Source organism: Pteronotus mesoamericanus, unplaced genomic scaffold (genome assembly GCF_021234165.1).
Source record: "Pteronotus mesoamericanus isolate MK-2021 breed Mesoamerican mustached bat unplaced genomic scaffold, CSHL_Meso_final scaffold_118, whole genome shotgun sequence".
Lineage (NCBI taxonomy): Eukaryota > Metazoa > Chordata > Mammalia > Chiroptera > Mormoopidae > Pteronotus > Pteronotus mesoamericanus.
In genome coordinates, this window is record NW_026555301.1 from 1,986,491 (window position 1) to 2,005,316 (window position 18,826).

Below are 18,826 nucleotides of genomic sequence, written 5' to 3' on the forward strand. Positions count from 1 at the left end.
GACAGAAAAATAGAGCAATAAAAATAGAAAAGAAAAAAATAGAAAAAACTAATGAAAATGCTATGAAAAGGAAAGAAAAATGAAAAAGAACAAAATGGAATTTGTCTCAGCAGAGTTTCATGCTTGCCTCCTGGATTCTGTTTTTGAATACAGCTCTGCTGTAGCTTGAGTCAGGTCCTATTCATATCTAGCCCTCGGCTACCTTTTTGGAGCTATCAGGGATTCACAGTTTATGACTGATTACTCCAAGGTTGGCTGTGCCCAGGATGGGCCAATCTACTCTGCACACCTGGGTTTTAACAGCACTGGGTCCAGGGGTATATCAGCAGACAACCCAAGTCACCAGCGGATCTGCATCTGTCTGCCTCTGACTGCCAGCCTGCTGTCAGTTTTAAACAAGTCGCAGACCTGACTGTTTCTGAGAGAGCTTATGGTGGGATCAGCGGATGGGACTCTGGGATCTCTCATGGCTAGTGTCTTTCAGACTTCAGGGAAGATGGTGGATGTGTTTCTCCCACGTCCTGAGCAACTGGAAATAATACCTTCACAGAATTAAAGAGTTAGGGACTTGTTCTGGATGTGCTTTGGCTTAAGGGAATGTTGATCTTCTATCCAGACTACTAAAACTTTCTTCATGTCAGCAATTAGGCTGTCCCACTTTCTTATGATTTGTGTGTTCGTTAGAGTAGCACTTTTAATTGCCTTCAGAACTTTTTCTTTTTTCTTTTTTTTTTTTTTTTTGCATTCACAACTTAGCTAACTAGTACAAGGGGCCTAGCTTTTGTCCTGTTTCAGCTTTTGATATGCCTTCCTTAGTGAGCTTAATAACTTTTTTACTTTCTGATTTAAAGTGAAAGATGAGAGGCCATTGTAAGGTTTTAATCGGCCCAATTTCAATATTGTAATGTCTTAAGGAATAAGGAGGCCTAAAGAGTGGGAGGGAGACATGGGAACAGCAAGTTGATGGAGCACTCAGAACACACACAACATTGATCAATTAAGTTTGCCATCCTATTATGGGTATGGTTCATGGCACCCCCCCAAAACAATTATAATAATAACAACAAAGGTCACTCATCACAGATCACCATAATGAACATAATAATAAAAAGTTTGAAATACTGTGAGAATTACCAAAATGTGACACAGAAAATGCTTTTGGGAAAATAGTGCCAATAGACTTTCTCCATGCAGGGCTGCCACAAACCTTTGATTTATAAAAAATGCAATGTTTGTGAAGTGTAATAAAATGAACTGTGCCTATAGTTTAAATGAATGAATGATCATAACAATGGTCCATGTGGGAATATGTGCTGTTTTAGAAAAGATGAGTATACAACTTATGTAAGTTTGTTAAAACTTCTTGTCAAATGACCATCTTTATGTTTGCAGATGGAATGGTTTAATCATTATAAAAAATCCCTTGCTACTTATATGAGGTCATTGGGAGGAGATGAAGGTTTGGATATTACACAGGATATGAAACCTCCCAAAAGCCTATATATTGAAGTAAGTATACCTCTTAAAATGAATTTTTCCTTAATGCATAGATTGTGCTGCCTTTTGTCTAAGGGATATATGAATATATATTAGCTTATATTAAAAAAGAAAGGGGAAAATAAAACCAAAAATGTTACCTATAGGGGGATGATGGGAATAGGATAGAGAAACTAAAATTTTCTGAATAGACCTGTTTAGTAGTTTTGATTTTGGAACCATGTAAACATTTTATGTTATTAAATCAAAGTAGAAAACCAACCACAGATTTTGACAGCAAAATGAAACAAATGAGCCTATGTTTTAAATTGGTGGATTAGTCAAATTAGAATTATTTTAAATTACTTTAAAACACATAAGTTGATTATATATTACTAGTGGGTATGTTTTAGGAATGAAAAAAATTACAGATCTTAACCTATTTTTTGTAGTCATATTTTTAGTAATAATATTGTTACTGTTGTAGCGGATAGTATATATATGGAAGAATAGAGCAAAAGAGTATGGTACTAGGAACCAAAATTTTCAAAATAAGAGAAAAGAAAGTTGAATAGTAATTCCCAAACTTGAGTTTGAAATATCAGCATGGAGTCGGGTTGAATTGTGTGTGTGTGTGTGTGTGTGTGTGTGTGTGTGTGTCTCTCTCTCTTTTTTTTTTTTTTTTTATTTCTTAGCTCTGTGCACTAATAAAAAGCCTAGGAACAGCAACCAACTCAGTAGCTGTGAGCTTCCAAATTCTGGAGTCGAAATGCCGTTTCTCACTAAAGGAAACCAGGGGGAAACTCCTTGGGGGAAAAAAGGGGAGGGGGGCTGATTCTTGATCTCAAGTAAAAATTTACAAGGTAAGCATGGATGGAATGCCTTGTCTTTCTAGAAAGCAAGGAAAGTATCAAGGACTACATGAGTGCCCAGAGTCATGGGAACTAATTGGAAGGAACTCACACTGGCCAAAGAAGAGGTCATTTGAGCATGAAAATGATAATGGCAGTGAATTGAGTCGCATGAATTATGTTAGAAGTGTGAATGCATAATGATACCAAACAACAATTACAACAATTAAAAAAAAAAATCTCTTTGGGTCACCTTGCTTAAGGGATGCAAGCCATTTTGAAAAGCAACAAATAAAAGAATGGAATCAAGCATCCATCTGCCTGTACTATATAAATTCTAGCTCAGTGTAGCCAAATTACTTACAAGGAAAATTTCTTTATAGAGGAATTCCACTAATACATGCAGCAAGAATAAAAAAAACTTGATTAATGGTATTCTGTAACCCTAAAGCATGGAGGGAAATAGTTACTAAAACCTTAAGTGAAAAGTCAGTGGAGACCTTAATAATGGATGGATATGGATAGCTATGGATAATACCTGGAGCCACTGATTAATCTTAACATCTGTAAACAAATTCAAAGGGCACAGGGGTGAAAAAGGAGAGACTTTATTGAGGTAATAGTTTGCAAACCAGGGAGAGGCAGCCTGTAGCAGAAACATAGTATTGCCCCACTCAGACAAAGGAACTTTCTTGCTTTGTAGAGAACTTTCTTGCATTGAACCCATTTTGGTTTGTTTAATGTAAATGAGGTTTCCAAATTGTACAGTTTACATATAAATGAAGTTATAATTTTCATAGTTCTAATTGGACAGGGCAGGTCTACCAGGGCATCCCTGCAGTGGTTAACTCAGATAGTGTAAACAAGTGTGGCATAGTGCATGAAGTGGAGAGTTCAGTCTCAGGTTCTTTCTGGTATACAGAGTATGTGAGAAGAAGTCCCTGTCAGTAAATGGCCACTAAGATCTTATTACTGATATGGGCAAAAGTAGCTTTATAGTTGTGTGTACATGAAACAATAATTCTTTTATTATTATTAATTATTATATTTCACATGAACAACTATAAACCTACTTCTGCGCACTCCATGTTTATAAAATTGGGGCGCTCGCTTAGTCATGGGGAGTCCATCTCAGCAAATAATTTCCTTTTCTGGGGCATCAGATAAATCTATCTTCTTGGGGTCCACACATCCAAAAAGGGACAGACATTCTGTGGTTTGTGTGGTCTTGCAAGAGGACATATGTAACACGTTTGCCAGAAGACCAGTCTGATCCAGCCTCTAGACCTAACCTCCAGTTTATAGGAAATTCAGGGGCAGGAAGGGAAACGTGTTAAATGACTCCACAGGAATCTGATTTATGGGAAATTGCAAAACAAACTGCTCAGTGTCTTTAATAAATTGTCAAGAATAAAGGGAAAAAGGAGGAAGAAACCCTATAGATTGAAGGAGAGGAATATCAGAAATGTGTAATGTGCAGCTTTTGTTGGACCCTAATTTGAACGTGACATTTAAAAAAAACTTATAAATGGGGAAATTTGTAAACAAACTCGGTCTTTCTCCTTTCTTTCTTTCTTTCTTTCTTTCTTTCTTTCTTTCTTTCTTTCTTTCTTTCTTTCTTTCTTTCTTTCTCCTGGTCAATGCCTCTTTATTTTTATTTTTTGAATTATATTTTATTGTTCATGCTACTGCAGTTGTCCCAAATTTTCCCCCATTGTCCACCTCCACCCAGCCACCACCACACTTCCCCCCACTCCCTCAGGCAGTCCCCACACTGTTGTCCATGTCCATGGGTCCTGCATATATTTCTTTGGCTATTCAATTCCCTAAGCTGTTCTTTACATCCCTATTACTATTCTGTAATTAACAATTTGTACTTCTTAATTCCTTCACCTTTTTGATCCATCTCCCTGACCTCCTCCCATCTGGCAACCATCAAAATGTTCTCTGTATCTATGATTCTGTTTCTGTTCTTCTCATTTGTTTATTTTGTTTTTAGGTTCAATTGGTGATAGATATGTATTTATTGCCATTTTATTCATAATTTTGATCTTAAAAAAGACTCTTTACAATTAATTTCATATAATACTGATTTGGTGATGATAAACTCCTTTAGCTTTTTCTTCTCTAGGAAGCTCTTTATCATTGGATAGCTTTGCTGGGTAGAGTAATCTTGGTTTATTAGGTCCTTGCATTCCATCAGTTTGATTTACCTCTTGCCAATCCCTTCTAGCCTGCAAAGTTTCTTTTGAGAAATCAGCTGACAGTATTTTGGGGGCTCCCTTGTACATAACTAACTCTTCTCTTGCTGCTTTTAAGATTCTTTCTTTCTGTTTAACCTTTGGCATTTTAATTACGATGTCTCTTGCAGTGGGCCTGTTTGGGTCCATCCTTTTTAGGATTCTGTGCTTCCTGGACTTGTCTATTTCCTTCACAAAATGAGAGAACTTTTCTTTCATTATTTTTTCAAATAGATTTCTAATTTCTTGTTCTTTCTCTTATTCTGGAACCCCCTAAGATGTTGGTATGCTTGAAGTTATCCCAGAGGGTTTTACACTATCTTAATTTTTATTTTTTTGGGTTCTTTCTTTTTGTTCTGATTGATTGTTTTTTGCTTCCTTATGTTTCAAATTGCTGATTTTATTCTCTGCTTCATCCACTCTACTGTTGATTCCCTGCCAATTGTTCTTTATTTCAGTTAATGTATCCTTCATTTTTGACTGGAACTTTTTTACTCTGTTGAGATCCTCACAGAGTTCCTTGAGCGTCCTTATAACCAGTGTTTTTAACTCTGCATCTGATAGATTGCTTATTTCCATTTTGTTCATTTTTTTCCCTGGAGTTTTGCTCTTTTCTTTCATTTGGGCCATGTTTCTTTGTCTCCTCATTTTGGCAGCTTCCCTGTGTTTGTTTTAATGTATTAGGTAGAGCTACTGTGTCTCCCAGGCTTGATAGAGTGCCTTACAATAGTAGGTATCCTGTAGGGTCCAGTGGCACAGCTTCCCCTATTACCCAAGCTGGGTACTCAAGATACATCCACTGTGTGGGCCGTGTACGCCCTCAAGTTATAGTTGAGCCTCGGTTCCTGTTGGCATATCCAAGGTCAGCCACTGCCTGTGTTCTGTCTGGGGTCACACAGCATTAGCTACAAAATGATCTACAGATGGCTGCCTCTTGTGCTGGGCTGGGAGATGCAAGGTGGTCTGCTGCTGGTGCCAGGCCTGGGACAACTAAGCAAGAAGTTCAGGGCTTGCTGAAGCCAGATGTTGCTTGTTTGAGAGAATTTAGAACAATCTGAAACATGGGCCAAAACAAGCCATTCATATGAAAAAACCACTGGAAACATCTTAAATGAGCCTGAAATTTGGGTGGAGCATGGCCCCAGGGAGTCAACAGGGTGGGGCAAACAACACGTTGATGGTGCTTTAGATATGTTGCCCCCCGCCCCCGCCAGTTCTGGGAGGGGGTGTTCAGAAAAGGAATAATGACCTCTGCCATCACTTCTCTCTGGTAGAAAGCTGTCCCCCAGCTCTTGCCTTGATGCTGGAAATTTTAGTTCTTCCCCATATATATCTGCTGCCCCTACACTGGAGCTCAGAGGGGGTAAGTCTGAGTAAGTCTATGCAGTGGCCGTTCAAGAGGAACTGCCAGTGAGTCCATCAGTTTCTGTCTTCTACAGCCTTAACTCCTGCTGGTATTTACAGCCAGAAGTTATGGAGACTTATCTTCCTGGCATTGGAACCCTGAGCTGTGGGTCCTGGTGTGGGGCTGGGACCCTTTGCTCCTGAGATATCCCTCCTGATTTCTATCCACCACATGTCGGGGTTGACCAGTCTATTCTGTGTCTCCGCCTGTCCTACCAGTCTCAAAGTGGTTTCTTCTATAATCCCATATTTGTAGGACTTTCATTCAGCTCAATTTCTGACAGTTCTGAATGATGGGTTTTATTTAGGTTCATTGTAATTTTGATGTGGTTGTGCAAGAAAGTAAGCTGTGTTTACCTACGCCACTATTGCCTAACTGGATATTCATGACTTAAAAATTCCTAATAAGATGTCATAATGGTATAGAGATTGTATTTTTGAAAAAGAATCTCATTTTGTAGAAATAGATAATAAGATATTTATAGATGAAATTAAATTATGTCTAGGATTTGCTTTAAAATCTAGAAGTTGGTGAGGGAACAAGATGGGCCTGATGCTGATAATTGATGCTAGTTGATAGCACATTGAGTTTCATGGTATTTCTTTTTACATTTGAATATGTTAATGATTTTCCATAATATATTTTAAAAAGTAAAAAGGTGTTAGTGATGGTAGGGAATTTTTTAAAATAGTACTTCTCAAACTAACTTAAAATACCTTGTGGAGAGAGAATCAAGATGGTGGAGGAGTGAGTGGAAGTCACACTGACCTCCTCCCAGAACCAACCTGAAATTACAACTAAATTGTGGAGAAATCATCTGGAACAAACAATTGACCAACTGTGAGAGAGGAGCCTTATAACCTCAGATAGGGAGAAGAACCAGCTTTAGCACAACCTAACTGCTAAGGAGTGTGGTAGAGACTCAAGAAGGCAGGTGGGGAATCCATGGGCAGCAGTACCAGAAGGGTGTTGAAATGGCCAGTCGGATCACCCTGAGAAGAGCGGGGTCTAAACCATAAGTGGGGATTTCCAGCCTACAGCACCAGGGCCCCAAAACTACACAGATCATCAGCCAGCTGTGAAAAGCAGCTGGGTTGCTCTCTGCCAGAGATAGGCAGCTGAAGATGCAAGAGCCATTTAAAGGGCAAATGAATACATTTTTCTTTCCAGCCACTTACCCTGGTCTCCAGCAAAGGCAAGAGCAGAGTGGGCTGGACACAACAGCCTCGTCCCCAGGAGGGACTTGGCCCTGGCCCAGTAGTGCTAAAGCCTGATCGCTGAGTATAGAGTGACAGCCACAGATAGTAGATCCTTGGCTAAAGGGGGTGCAGAGTGGTCTAGAGACACTTGGGGAGAGACTGGAGACAGTGGTTTTAGGGAGAGAATGGAAAGAGCAGCCAGTGGAATCCTGGTGCTGACTCCTCCCACATTCCGCAGTTTCCACCTGGCTCAGGCAGACCACTCCTCTGAGTGGCAGCAGCCTGATAGGACCCAATAATGCTGCCCCAAGAAGTGACTGCCCTGCCCTATGGTGTCTCTAAGCCTGCCTGCTTAGACTAGATAAACAGCTGAAGGAGACAGCCACAGGCAGTAGATTCCTGGAAGTCTCGAACAGACTGCCTAATGTCCTACAGGGACAACATCTGAGGTCATTAGATGCAGATCTAGGAAGAAAAAAAACAGCAGTCTCCTACCATAGAAGTTCACACCACAAAGTCAGGAAGTCAAGACACATCAACTTAAGAAGCAGAAGCAAAAAAAAAGAGTCTCACAAGTAATGGGAAGACAAATCAACATCCCCCACTTGAGGAGAAAGGAGGAATTCCCGGAAAGAAAACTAAATGAAGTAGAGGCAAGTAAACTATAAGATAATGAGTTCCAAACCACGGTTCTAAGGAAGCTCAATGTGCTCAGTGAGCTCAGAGAGAATTACAGAAAACTACAGGGAAACTACAAGGAACTTACTGCAAACTATATCAGCATGAAAAAAAGACATAGAAACTATCAATAAGAGACAAGAGGAAAGGAAGAATACAATTTCTGAGTTGAAGAACACAGTACAAGAGATCCAAAGCAGACTATATGAGGAAGAGGAACAAATCAGTAAGCTGGAGGATAAGGTAGGAAAAAGCTCCCAGAAAGAGCAAGAAAAGGAAAAAAGACTCAAAAAGAATGAAGAGGCACTTAGGGAAATGCAGGATAACGTGAAATGTAATAATATCCGAATAATAGGGATACCAGGAGGAGAAGAGGATGAGGAAGGGATAGAGAACCTGTGTGAAAAAGTAATGATGGAAAACTTCCCTAATTGGAGGAGAGAAAAAGCCACACAAGTCCAGGAAGCACAGAGGGTCTCATTCAAGAGGAACCCAATGAAGCCCACTCCAGGACACATCATCAATAAAATGGCAAATATCAAAGACAAACAGAGAATCCTAAGGGAAGCAAGGGAGAAAGAGGCAATAACATAGAAGGCAGCCCTGATACAGCTAGCAGGTGACGTCTCAACAGAAACACTGCAAGCCAGAAGGGAATGGCAAGAAATATTCCAAGTAATGAAAAGCAAAGGCCTGCAACCAAGACTGCTCTACCCAGCAAGGCTCTCAATTAAAATGGAAGGCAAAATAAGGAGTTTCCCAGACAAATATGCAAAATATGCTAAAGGGACTGTTTTAAGATGATGAAGAGAAAGAGTCTATGAATACCCAGTTCCTTTCACAGTCACAAATACTTGATATTACCAATATTTTTAATACTTATTAATCTGATGGTGACAGTGATGTGCTATTTTAATTGTCCCTTTATTATTTGTTGAAACTAAACCTGTTTTTGTATATTTCTTGCCTATTTCTATTATTTTTAAAAAAGCTTTCAATGACTTTGGGTATTCTTTATCCATTTTCATTAAATGTTTGTAGAATTCCCCCCTCCCAAAAAAAAAAACTAAGAAAACTATTAACTGTTTTTTAGATGTCTTGCAAATACTTTCCTGTTCTATTACTTGCCCTTTAACTTCTTTTATATATACAGTACTGTATAGTCTTAAATGTTTAATATAGTCATATTTTCAAGATCTTACTTTATAGCTTCTGGGTTTGAATATGTTACTACAGGGTAAGAAAAATACTATTTTGTGTTTTCTCCTAAGACTTCTTATATTTTACATACTGATTTTTAACTCACCTGAATATTTTTTGTATAATGTGTGTAATAGGGCTCTATATTTGTTTTAGTTCAAGTAATAGTGGTCCATGCTCCTTATTTGTTAATAAGCCTTATGTTCCCCATTGATCTGAAATATCAATTTAATCATCTATTACATTGTTAGATATATATGTTTGTTTCTAGAATGCTCAATTTATTTCATTGATCTACTTGATTATTTCTGTGCTGGTGTCATGTTGTTTTAGTTGCTGAGACTTTATAATGGATTTAAATTTTTTAGTATTTTATAGTGCATCTTGACATGTAAATAACTAAATAAAATCTGCACTTAAATAAAAAAAGGAAGGAATTCCTACCCTTTGTGACATTATGGATGGAACTGGAGAATATTATGCTAAATGAAATAAGCCAGTTGGTGAAAGACAAATACCATATGATCTCACCTATAAGTGGAATCTATTCAACAAAGTAAACTAACAAACAAAATAAACCACAGGGAAGGAAACATGGAGCAGACTAAAAGTGACCAAAGGGTATAGGGAAGGAGGACAGTGGAGGAAAGAAGAAGGAACTAAACAAAGAACGTGTGAATGACCCATGGACATAAACAACAGAGTGGGAATTGACTGTGGGAAAAGGGGGGTGGGGTAGTATGGGGGGCAAAGGGGTAAAAATTGAGACAACTGTAATAGAATAAACATGATTTAAAAGAGAAATTAAAAATATAATAACAGTAATAAAAAAATACCTGTGGTAAGATTTCGGAGGAATAATAGGACATGACAAAATTACCTTGGAAAAATAGATGCCTGAAACTTACTGCTGGCATTGGCTTTACTAATACAAATCCTAGTACTAAGGAGAATTAAACTCCAGTCCTGAGTTCTCATAGAAGACGAAAAAATGTCCCGGTGTCCTGTGGCAGCCGATGGAACTGTGGCCAGGTCTGTAAGCTCTCCAGGGACACTCCTGTGCAGTTGTAGAAGTGGTTACCAAAAGGCATTCTTATGCCTCCCACTTTCTGACTAAGAACCTTTCCTGATTCTTATAATGTGAATCTGCATCTGCTCTTTCATGATTTAGTTTTAAGTAGTCTTGAGGAAGAGACTGAATATCAAAGGAGATTGGAAAAATCTTTTTAAAACAGAAGTTTTGCAGACTTACCTATGTTCTATTCTCAGATATTGATATTCAAGGGAGGGATCTATAAGAGGCAGGTTGGAATTGATCTAAAAAATTCTCTTTTTTTTTTTGTAAATACATAATTCCACTGCTAGATACTTAAGTATTTACAGAAAGGAAAGAATGCAGTGATGTCTCCCCTTGGCATCCCTGAGTTTCCTTGCTGTTAGCACACCCATACACTCAGATATTTTGTCATTCTTCCTCCCCATCAAACAGGACAATTGGAACTACTAGAATACCACAGTAGGAGTAGTAGGACTAAGTACACAGAGAAGAAACAAACAGAAAGCTTATTACTTTTACTGTGTGGGTATTTATATTGTATAATCTTTATTTACTTTGTGGTCACTACCTATTAAGAAATAATTTAGATAAAACATGTTTTCCTTTCAGGTACGATGTTTAAAAGACTTTGGAGAATTCGAAGTTGATGATGGTACATCAGTGCTATTAAAAAAAAATAGCCAGGTATTTATTGTCTTAAGATTTTTTAAACCTTGTAAGAGCGTTGCATGGTAGAAATGTTGAAATTAATAGCAAACATTACCTTGTGATGTTCATTTATATATAGGCATTATGTTTAGTGTAAGACTACTTTTTCTAAATATAAGGAAATGTTGAGGTAAATGTTACATATATGCATATTAAGAAACAAATTAATAGAATATTGCTTGTATATAACACTTAAGCATTTTCTAGGTAAATTATCAGAGTGGGCCTGATTGTAGTTAAGGCACTATGAAAATGTTGGATTTAGCCTTTTTCTTTGAAATATAATTAAAAAGGTGATAAACATTCATTTTTAGCTTTTATTTCACCTTATGAATCTTAGTTCTTTAGCAAACAAATAATGATAAAAATCAAAAGTTTCTGAGTAATATATTAAGAGAATTTACTATGGAAAGACTAAAACTATGAAGTTGTTACTTAAACCAAATTTTTTCTTACTAAGAATCTCAATGTATTTATTGCTTCCTGAGAAACCTTCTCAAGTTCACATTAATTTCACATTAGCTAAATTAATTTTTATTCTATTTCAATTTTATGTAGTTGCGTTAATACAGGATAACAAACGACCTAATGAGAACCACTGTTTCTTTCTTTGCCTCCCATCTTGCTATCAACTAGTTAGTTGATAGCCTTTGTTTATGGTATGGAACAAAAGAATGCTCCAGGTTATGTGGTTCTTGGACTAACTTTCTTAAGAGAGGGTGCCTTGATCTCTTAGTGTACAAACACTCTTAGAGCTTTGAGTAGTTTCCTAAAACAGATTTTCAGGGTATCCTAAAATCTTTTTGTTATGTCAAAATCCGCCCCTCCCATTGCCGCCCCAGTGTCCTCTTTGAAAAGTAGGATACTAATGAATTGAATAATACTAATGAATTAATATTACTGAAATGAATGCTGTCCTAAAAATCTGTATTTCTGGAGGACCCAGTAGAAAGCTTTCGTTCACAAGAATGAAGCTATCCTCATAAAGCAAGATGTGAGAAAATGTCACTTTTTCCTAAACACCATCCTGTGGTTGAAATTTTTTCTTAAACTTTATGGCTGATCTTCCCATCCAGTGTGTCCATATGGTCGTAATTCCTCAGTGGCAGGGAATACCTAGGTAGAGCTGTGGTAAGTGGGAACCCAGCTGAGCCCTTCTTCCATCTGCTTCTGTGTTAGACAGTTGTTTTCCAGGTGGACCATGCAGAAGCCTTCCCCTTGGTGATGCTTTTCTTGGCAAGAGTTATTTTACTTTATTTTTTTAATTGAATGTACTGGGGTGACATTCGTTCCATTGGTGATGCTTTTTGTTACTGTCACCCTACTCTTCATTATAAAAATGGAAAAATTTTAAAAACATAAAATCTATTATAGTTGATATTCGAGGGCCTCTACAAATGTCTCACCACATCTAAAATCAGTTTTCTATGGAATCTGTCCATGTACTATAAAACTGTTATAGGGAGACATTTTTTTTTTTATCATATATTCACTTATGCCTACAATATGGCAAACATGTTTGTCTAGAAATCAGGAAACCCCTCTTTTTAGAAAAAATTGAAATAATTTAAATAAGTCAGTCAATATGTCCCCCTTTTTTTCTCTTAGGGTGGTGGTGGTGGTAGGTTGTGGTGGGCCCCTTTTTTTATATTATACATTCTGAAGACTTTTAAACATGTTAGATAATAATCCTTGGCCAATGTGTTTTCATGACTAATTTGGAGTCATTTATTTGGTTACGGGAATCACATACGGCCTTTGAGTTTGTGAGGAGGGACCTTTAGGTGCACAATGCTACTAAAGTTACATTTTGCTTCTTTAATATTTTTGGTAATCTCTTCTATTGCAATTATTTTCTAAGGCTATTTGCTCTGTACTTTATAATGTACTGTTTTTTGTTTTTACCCAAGTATATCTTTCTTTTCTTTGAGATTACTTTGGTCATCCATGAGCTCGGAAGTCTTCCTCCCTTGCTTCCTGTACTTCCTCACTCCAAAGTTTAGGAAATGTTCACTTCTGTTTTAAGCCCCTGTGTGTTGACAGGCAATCAGACAAGGAGACTCCTTTCCACTTCACAATGAAGCAGTATCCTCTCATATCAGTTTCAGTTGATGAAAACAAAATCAAACAAAATAAGTTTAGCTTTTAACTGTGTAACTGTTGGAACTTGAAGAATATATAACCAATTGCTGCTTTTTAATGATGTAAAATATAATTTAAAATTATATTCCAATCATTTCTCTTTCTCTCCACCATCTGTTCCACTCAGCACTTTCTACCTCGGTGGAAGTGTGAGCAGCTGATTAGACAAGGCGTTCTGGAGCACGTCCTGTGGTAACCTCATACTGAGGCCCTGCCAAGCTTCCCTGTGGTATGAGGCTGAACTCCTTCACACAAACTTCTGCACTTCCTTCTCCACCCTCCCTTAACCCCTCCCATCTTTGGTTTTAAAGGTTACAGACATCCTTTCATATAACCAGGAATACTTGGCTGAAAATGGTTTGTTTTTCTACTATATAACATTCTTCCTCCTTTTTGTAATCTGCATCTTTAATTATAACATTCCTACAGTTACTATAACGTATGTATGTGTTTTGGATGAAAGTAAATATTTATTACCATACATTTGAATCCTTTAAATAAGAAAGTTACACTTGGCTGTTGAGGGGAGAAAGTAGGTCCCTGTGCCTTTTGTGTTGTTTCTGGTAGTGTGCATTGTGTAACCCAGGGAGCTGAATTTCTGGAATGGGTGTTACCAAATCACATGGCCAAGTGGAGATGGTCTATAAAAGTATTCAGTATATGTAATGTTTAATGACAATTGCTGGGCTATTTGGGAAGGAAAAAGGAAGGACACAATGAATTAGCCCATTTCCAACAGTGGTGGCTGGTCTGGCTCATGTCTGTCTGTGAGATTGTAGGGTGAGCACCAGTATCACCACTTTGGAATGGGAAATAGAAATTGGAGCTAGAAAAGAAACTTTGTACAGTTTTCTCCCAGATTCCCACTGACATTTTGAAAAGTCACATGAAGAGTTGGTTGGCTAAGTGGAGTGCAGTTTCTGTTGTCTGATGAAACTATGGATGGTAAGAGTTGGAGAGGCACAGGAGTGGTCCTGCCTGGTAGTCACTGTGGCCTTTCCCTACTAGTAGTCCCCTTCATTACCAGCCCAGTAATCAGAAAGAGACATTCAAATGTAAAAGACTGGATAAGTCTGGTACCTAATACATATTATACATGCAGTTTTGTTTTTATATAGGGGAATGTTTCTGGCCAAAATCAAGTTATAGAGAGGCTTTGCCTAGGATGTGGAACTGTGTGTTTTCATAATAGACCTACTTAGGTCAGTAGGCTGCCCTGTGCAGATTACTTTCATTATTGAAAATGATTCCTCCCCTTAATTTTGGTAGCCAGCCCATATTTTCATCTATACCTCTGCTGATAAACAGTGAATGGGGCTGGTGATGTTGATAACGTTAACTGTGGGTCTGCAGTCACTTTCCTCCTTCATATAGTTACACTCAGGGCACATGGAACCATGCACACTGGTGAACCCTAAAGTCCATGTGAGTCAGCTGTGAGGATAAAGAGCTTTGAAGGCCATTACCATGTTGCCAGCCCTCCATCATTCTTGAACTTAAATGATAAGAATATATTCTTTTGTGTTTAAGTCCCCAAATAAAATGGTAAAATATATCCCTTATTTGGAATGAATGTATAGTAGTTGAAAATTTGAAACTTTAGAGGTTTTATCAATTTATATTGACTCTACTTAGAATTGTGGCTAGAATTTTGAAGGTAATACTCGTATATGTGTAGATTTAAAAAAAAAAGGTAAAAAATAAATAATGTAGAAAATTATTTCATTTCCTAAATACCACAGTCTGACGCATTCACTGTAGCTAGTTACATATGTAAAGTATAATACCATTTCTTTTTAGTGGTTTTCCAATTATTTTCTACTTTTTGTTGCTAGTGTGAATTCTTTTTTCTATTATCTGACTGGCTTTGGCTGATATATGTACAAAAGTTGCAAATTATGATGACTTGGTCACATTCTGACATTTTTTTAAAACATTTTTTTTAAAGATATTATTTGTTTATTTTTAGACAGAGGGAAAGGGAGGGAGAAAGACAGGGAGAGAAACATCAGTGTGTGGTTGCTTCTTATGTGCCTCCTACAAGGGACCTCGCCCACAACCCAGGCATGTGCCCTGACTGGGAATCAAACCAGCAACCCTTTGGTTCTCAGGCTGGCGCTCAATTCCACTGAGCCACACCAGCTAGGGCAACATTCTGATATTTGTATAAACCCTCTTTTTCACATTGATTTTGTTATCTAGAATTTTTTTTGGCGGGGCAGGGGGAGCTGGAACTTTGAGAAAATGTTGACTGCTGCTGCTAATTGGTGGCAGCTTATCTTTTTCATGACTTTATTGGAAAGCCACAGTCTCCTTTCTCAATCTTTTCCAGGAAAAATACCAAAACTTGTGGCCTCCCTCAGTGCAACTTGAAGCCTCATAATAAATTCAATTCCATAATTTAAAATAAAATAGTGGTAATTAATAAATACTGTTTTTCCAAGTATGCCTTTGGAACTTGTGTTATGACCATACTGTTTCTCACCTAACTCCTTAATGTTATGAATTATGTGACTAGAATTCTATCATTAAACTATAGTGGTATCTCAGTATTCATTGTTAATTTGTTCTGAAACTTGTGACGAGTGCCGAAATGGACGAGTTCCAAACGATGAAGCATTTTCTCTTGCGAGGTGGTGTTGTAACTCATACAAGTTCTGGCAAGTGGGACAAGTCCCAAGCAAGCACTGAGTGTTGAAATATTTTTTCCTTGTCCAAATGTGACAAATACAGCGTTTGACAAGTTCTGAAGCCAACAAGTACCAAGGTATGACTAACTGAGTTTCTGCCCTGGCTGGGTGGCATGGTTGGTTGGAGCATTGGCCCATACACCAAGAGGTTACAGGTTTGATTTCTGGTCAGGGCACATACCTAGGTTGTGGGTTCAAGCCCTGGTTGGGGTGCATATGGGAGGCAACCTATCAGTATCTCCCACATTGATGTTTCTCTCTGAAATCAATAAACATATCATTGGGTGAGGATTAAAAAAAAAAACTATTTGGATTCCCTGAGCTGCACTCCTGACCATGGTGTGTTTACCCTTTAATATACTGTAATGTATGATTTTCTATTTTGTTGATGAATATTGCAACTGTGAGTGATGTTGGTTTCTAGTGTTTTGGAAGAGGGGAATGTTTGCAAGTGCTTTGTCAGTGTTGTCAGTTATCTGTTCTGTGAAACAAACCACCCAAAACAGTAGCTTTATTTATTTTTAAAAATATTTTATTTACTCATTTTTAGAGAGGGGAACGGGGGGAGAAAGAAAAGAGAGAAACATCAAGGTGTGGCTGTCTCTCACATACCCCCAAGCGCGGACCCGGCCTGCAACCCAGGCATGTGCCCTAGACCAGGAATTGAACCAGTGACCCTTTGGTTTACAGGCTGGCACTCAACTCACTGAGCCATAACAGGCAGGGCTATATGACGCAAATTGTTTTAATTTTTTGAGACTTGTTTCAAGGTCCAGAATATGGTCTAGTTTGGTGAATGTTCCAAGTGCACATCTGCTGTTGTTGACTGTTTGGTTCTATAAACATCAGTTGGTTGATAGTGTTGTTCAGGTCTGTTAGATTCAATCTCCTTATTAATTACTCCAGTCCCAGCCAGAAGCCCAAAGTGAATGAAGATGTGTATCCTTTGATGAGTTTTGACAAATGTATATATCCATGTAACCCAAACTATATTGAGACTTACTATTTCAATAATTGGTATTACTTATTCCCCAGTCATTGCTCTTTTCCCCCCAGATTATTTAATTTGCTTATCTAGTTGTACATATAAACTTTAGAACTGCCCAGTTCTGGGACAGGTGGTTGATTGGGGTAGTTTATATTTTTATTGGGAATATAGTACATTAATCAGTTAATGTTGTTGAGTCTTCCTATCCAAGAACTGAGCTTTACACTTATTCCAGTCTTTGGGTCTTTTCATAGTGCTTTAAGGTTTTTCTCATACAAGCAATAGTAAATATACAGGTAGAAGGGGATGGAACACAGCAGCTTCAGGATAGCAGTTGCCTCCTATAAGAAGAATAATAAAATATAGCAGAATGTTTTTAGTATATCAAGTGGATGGACACAGGAATGGTTCTTATAAAACTATTTTTCTATATATTTGAAATATTTTATAATTAAAAAATTAAAAACATCAATTTTAATAGTAAAGTTTATTGCAAATAGTAAGTCTTCATATTACAGTAAACCAAATGATCAAAATTTGTGTATTTTTTTAAAAAAGTCCTCACCCAAGGATGTGGGGGGTTCTTTAACTGATTTTAGAGAGGAACAGAGAAATGTCATTGTGAGAGATAAACATTGATTGGTTGCCTTCTGTATGTGCCCCAAGTGGGCACTGAACCCACAGCTTAGGGTATGTACCCTGACCAGGGGATCAAACCCAAAGCCCTTTGGTATACAGGATGATGCTCCAACCAACTGAGCCACCCAGCCAGTGCATAAAACTCTACTTTTTTTTTAAACATATAATACAATTTCCAGTGTGATGACATTTCAATGAGGAAAAGATTGCATTTGCAATAAATAACTTATTCATTATTCCTGAGTCCACAGACCTAACATAAGCACAGTCCCCATGGCACAGCAGTTCCCTGAAAAAGGGACTTCCACTCCTTTGTCTTTTACGACTGGGCGACAGTCAGAGGGAGTGAAGCCTTTCTGGAATGTTTGTATAGAACCACCATTGAGAATACTAATGATTTAAACCCAAAGCAGTAACAGTGGAATGGTAAAACTGTACAGAGCCCTAATTTTGTATTTTAATCTTCACAGCCAAAGTCAAAGCACAATATGAAATTGTTTTACTTCATCATTTTTTTTTAGTTGTTCTTTGCTGAGAGCCCCCATAACCTGATTTCACCAGTGACAAAGAAATTACCAGGACTGCTAATAAAAATGTAGTATTTTCCAACGTGTCGTATTTCCCCAGCACCTGCCTCATATGTCCAGGCACATATGGCCAATAAGCCATTGAAAATTATGGCATCATAGTGGCTTAATTTTAAAAGATGCTCTTTCAAAATGAATTCCACAAAAACAATCGGTTATACAGAGAAGGATGCTGAAGTCATCTTACTGATTAGTTTGTTGAGAAAGCTAACTTTTTCTTCCAAGATTCGGTTCTTTTTCTCAGCTCCTCGTTGCTTTTCTTCAGTGATCTGAAGTGCTTTCATCAGGTGAGCATTTTCCACATAGAGCTCCTTGAGCAGCAAATCAGATTTTGTGTTCTTTTCAAACTAGAGAGGGGAGAAAGCCATACTTTACTGTGAATCTAGTGCAGAAATGCTACACAACCAGCTTGCCTCCTTTTACTCTTCCATCTTTATACAAACCATAATTTTGGAGTTTTTACAGATCCAATCCAAACATTGGATGTCATAACAATTTTTATTATCCTGACATGAGACAGGAAATTGGGAATTTGATGAACTATGTGGTAAAGAAAATTTAAGCCAACTCTATGAGAGATTTTACCAGGAAATGAAGCCATGAAAGACCAAAATCCATGGGCCTCAAAAAGGAGTATTCAGGACAATGTCAAGAGTGCCAAAAAATGTATTGTTCACCCAAGTTTGCTCTGTAGGCCTATCATGTCACCCAGGACACACTGAGGCACTATATTCACCCTTACAAATTGGTGCAGTCACCACAAACAACAGCCAGGGATGGGGACACAAGGCCACTCTAGTCATGAGTCCTTGTTCAAGATACAAAGGCAAGGAGGTCCTGACATTGGGCTTAAGTCAACACTGAACTCATTCATTCAATATGCTAGGTACCCCTCATGAGCTAGGCACTGTCCTAGCAACAACCCTGGTCTCATGGAGCACATATACTAGTGGACTGGGACATGTC

The 18,826-nt window shown here is 37.9% G+C and overlaps 2 protein-coding genes across 2 annotated transcripts in view; one reads left to right on the top strand and one right to left on the bottom strand.

Moving 5' to 3' along the window:
* Positions 1 to 13,235, top strand: part of GINS1 (GINS complex subunit 1) — a 35,574-nt gene extending 22,339 nt beyond the window's left edge. The window contains exons 5-7 of the mRNA XM_054587458.1: positions 1,393 to 1,509; positions 10,716 to 10,790; positions 13,084 to 13,235. Of these exons, the coding sequence (XP_054443433.1) occupies positions 1,393 to 1,509; positions 10,716 to 10,790; positions 13,084 to 13,152 (261 nt within the window). The 3' untranslated portion in view covers positions 13,153 to 13,235. The remainder of the gene's footprint in view (positions 1 to 1,392; positions 1,510 to 10,715; positions 10,791 to 13,083) is intronic.
* Positions 13,236 to 17,974: 4,739 nt separating this feature from the next.
* The window catches only part of NINL (ninein like), a 216,209-nt gene continuing 215,357 nt past the window's right edge, over positions 17,975 to 18,826 (bottom strand). The window contains exon 21 of the mRNA XM_054587462.1: positions 17,975 to 18,207. Coding sequence (XP_054443437.1) covers positions 18,016 to 18,207 — 192 coding nt within the window. The 3' untranslated portion in view covers positions 17,975 to 18,015. The remainder of the gene's footprint in view (positions 18,208 to 18,826) is intronic.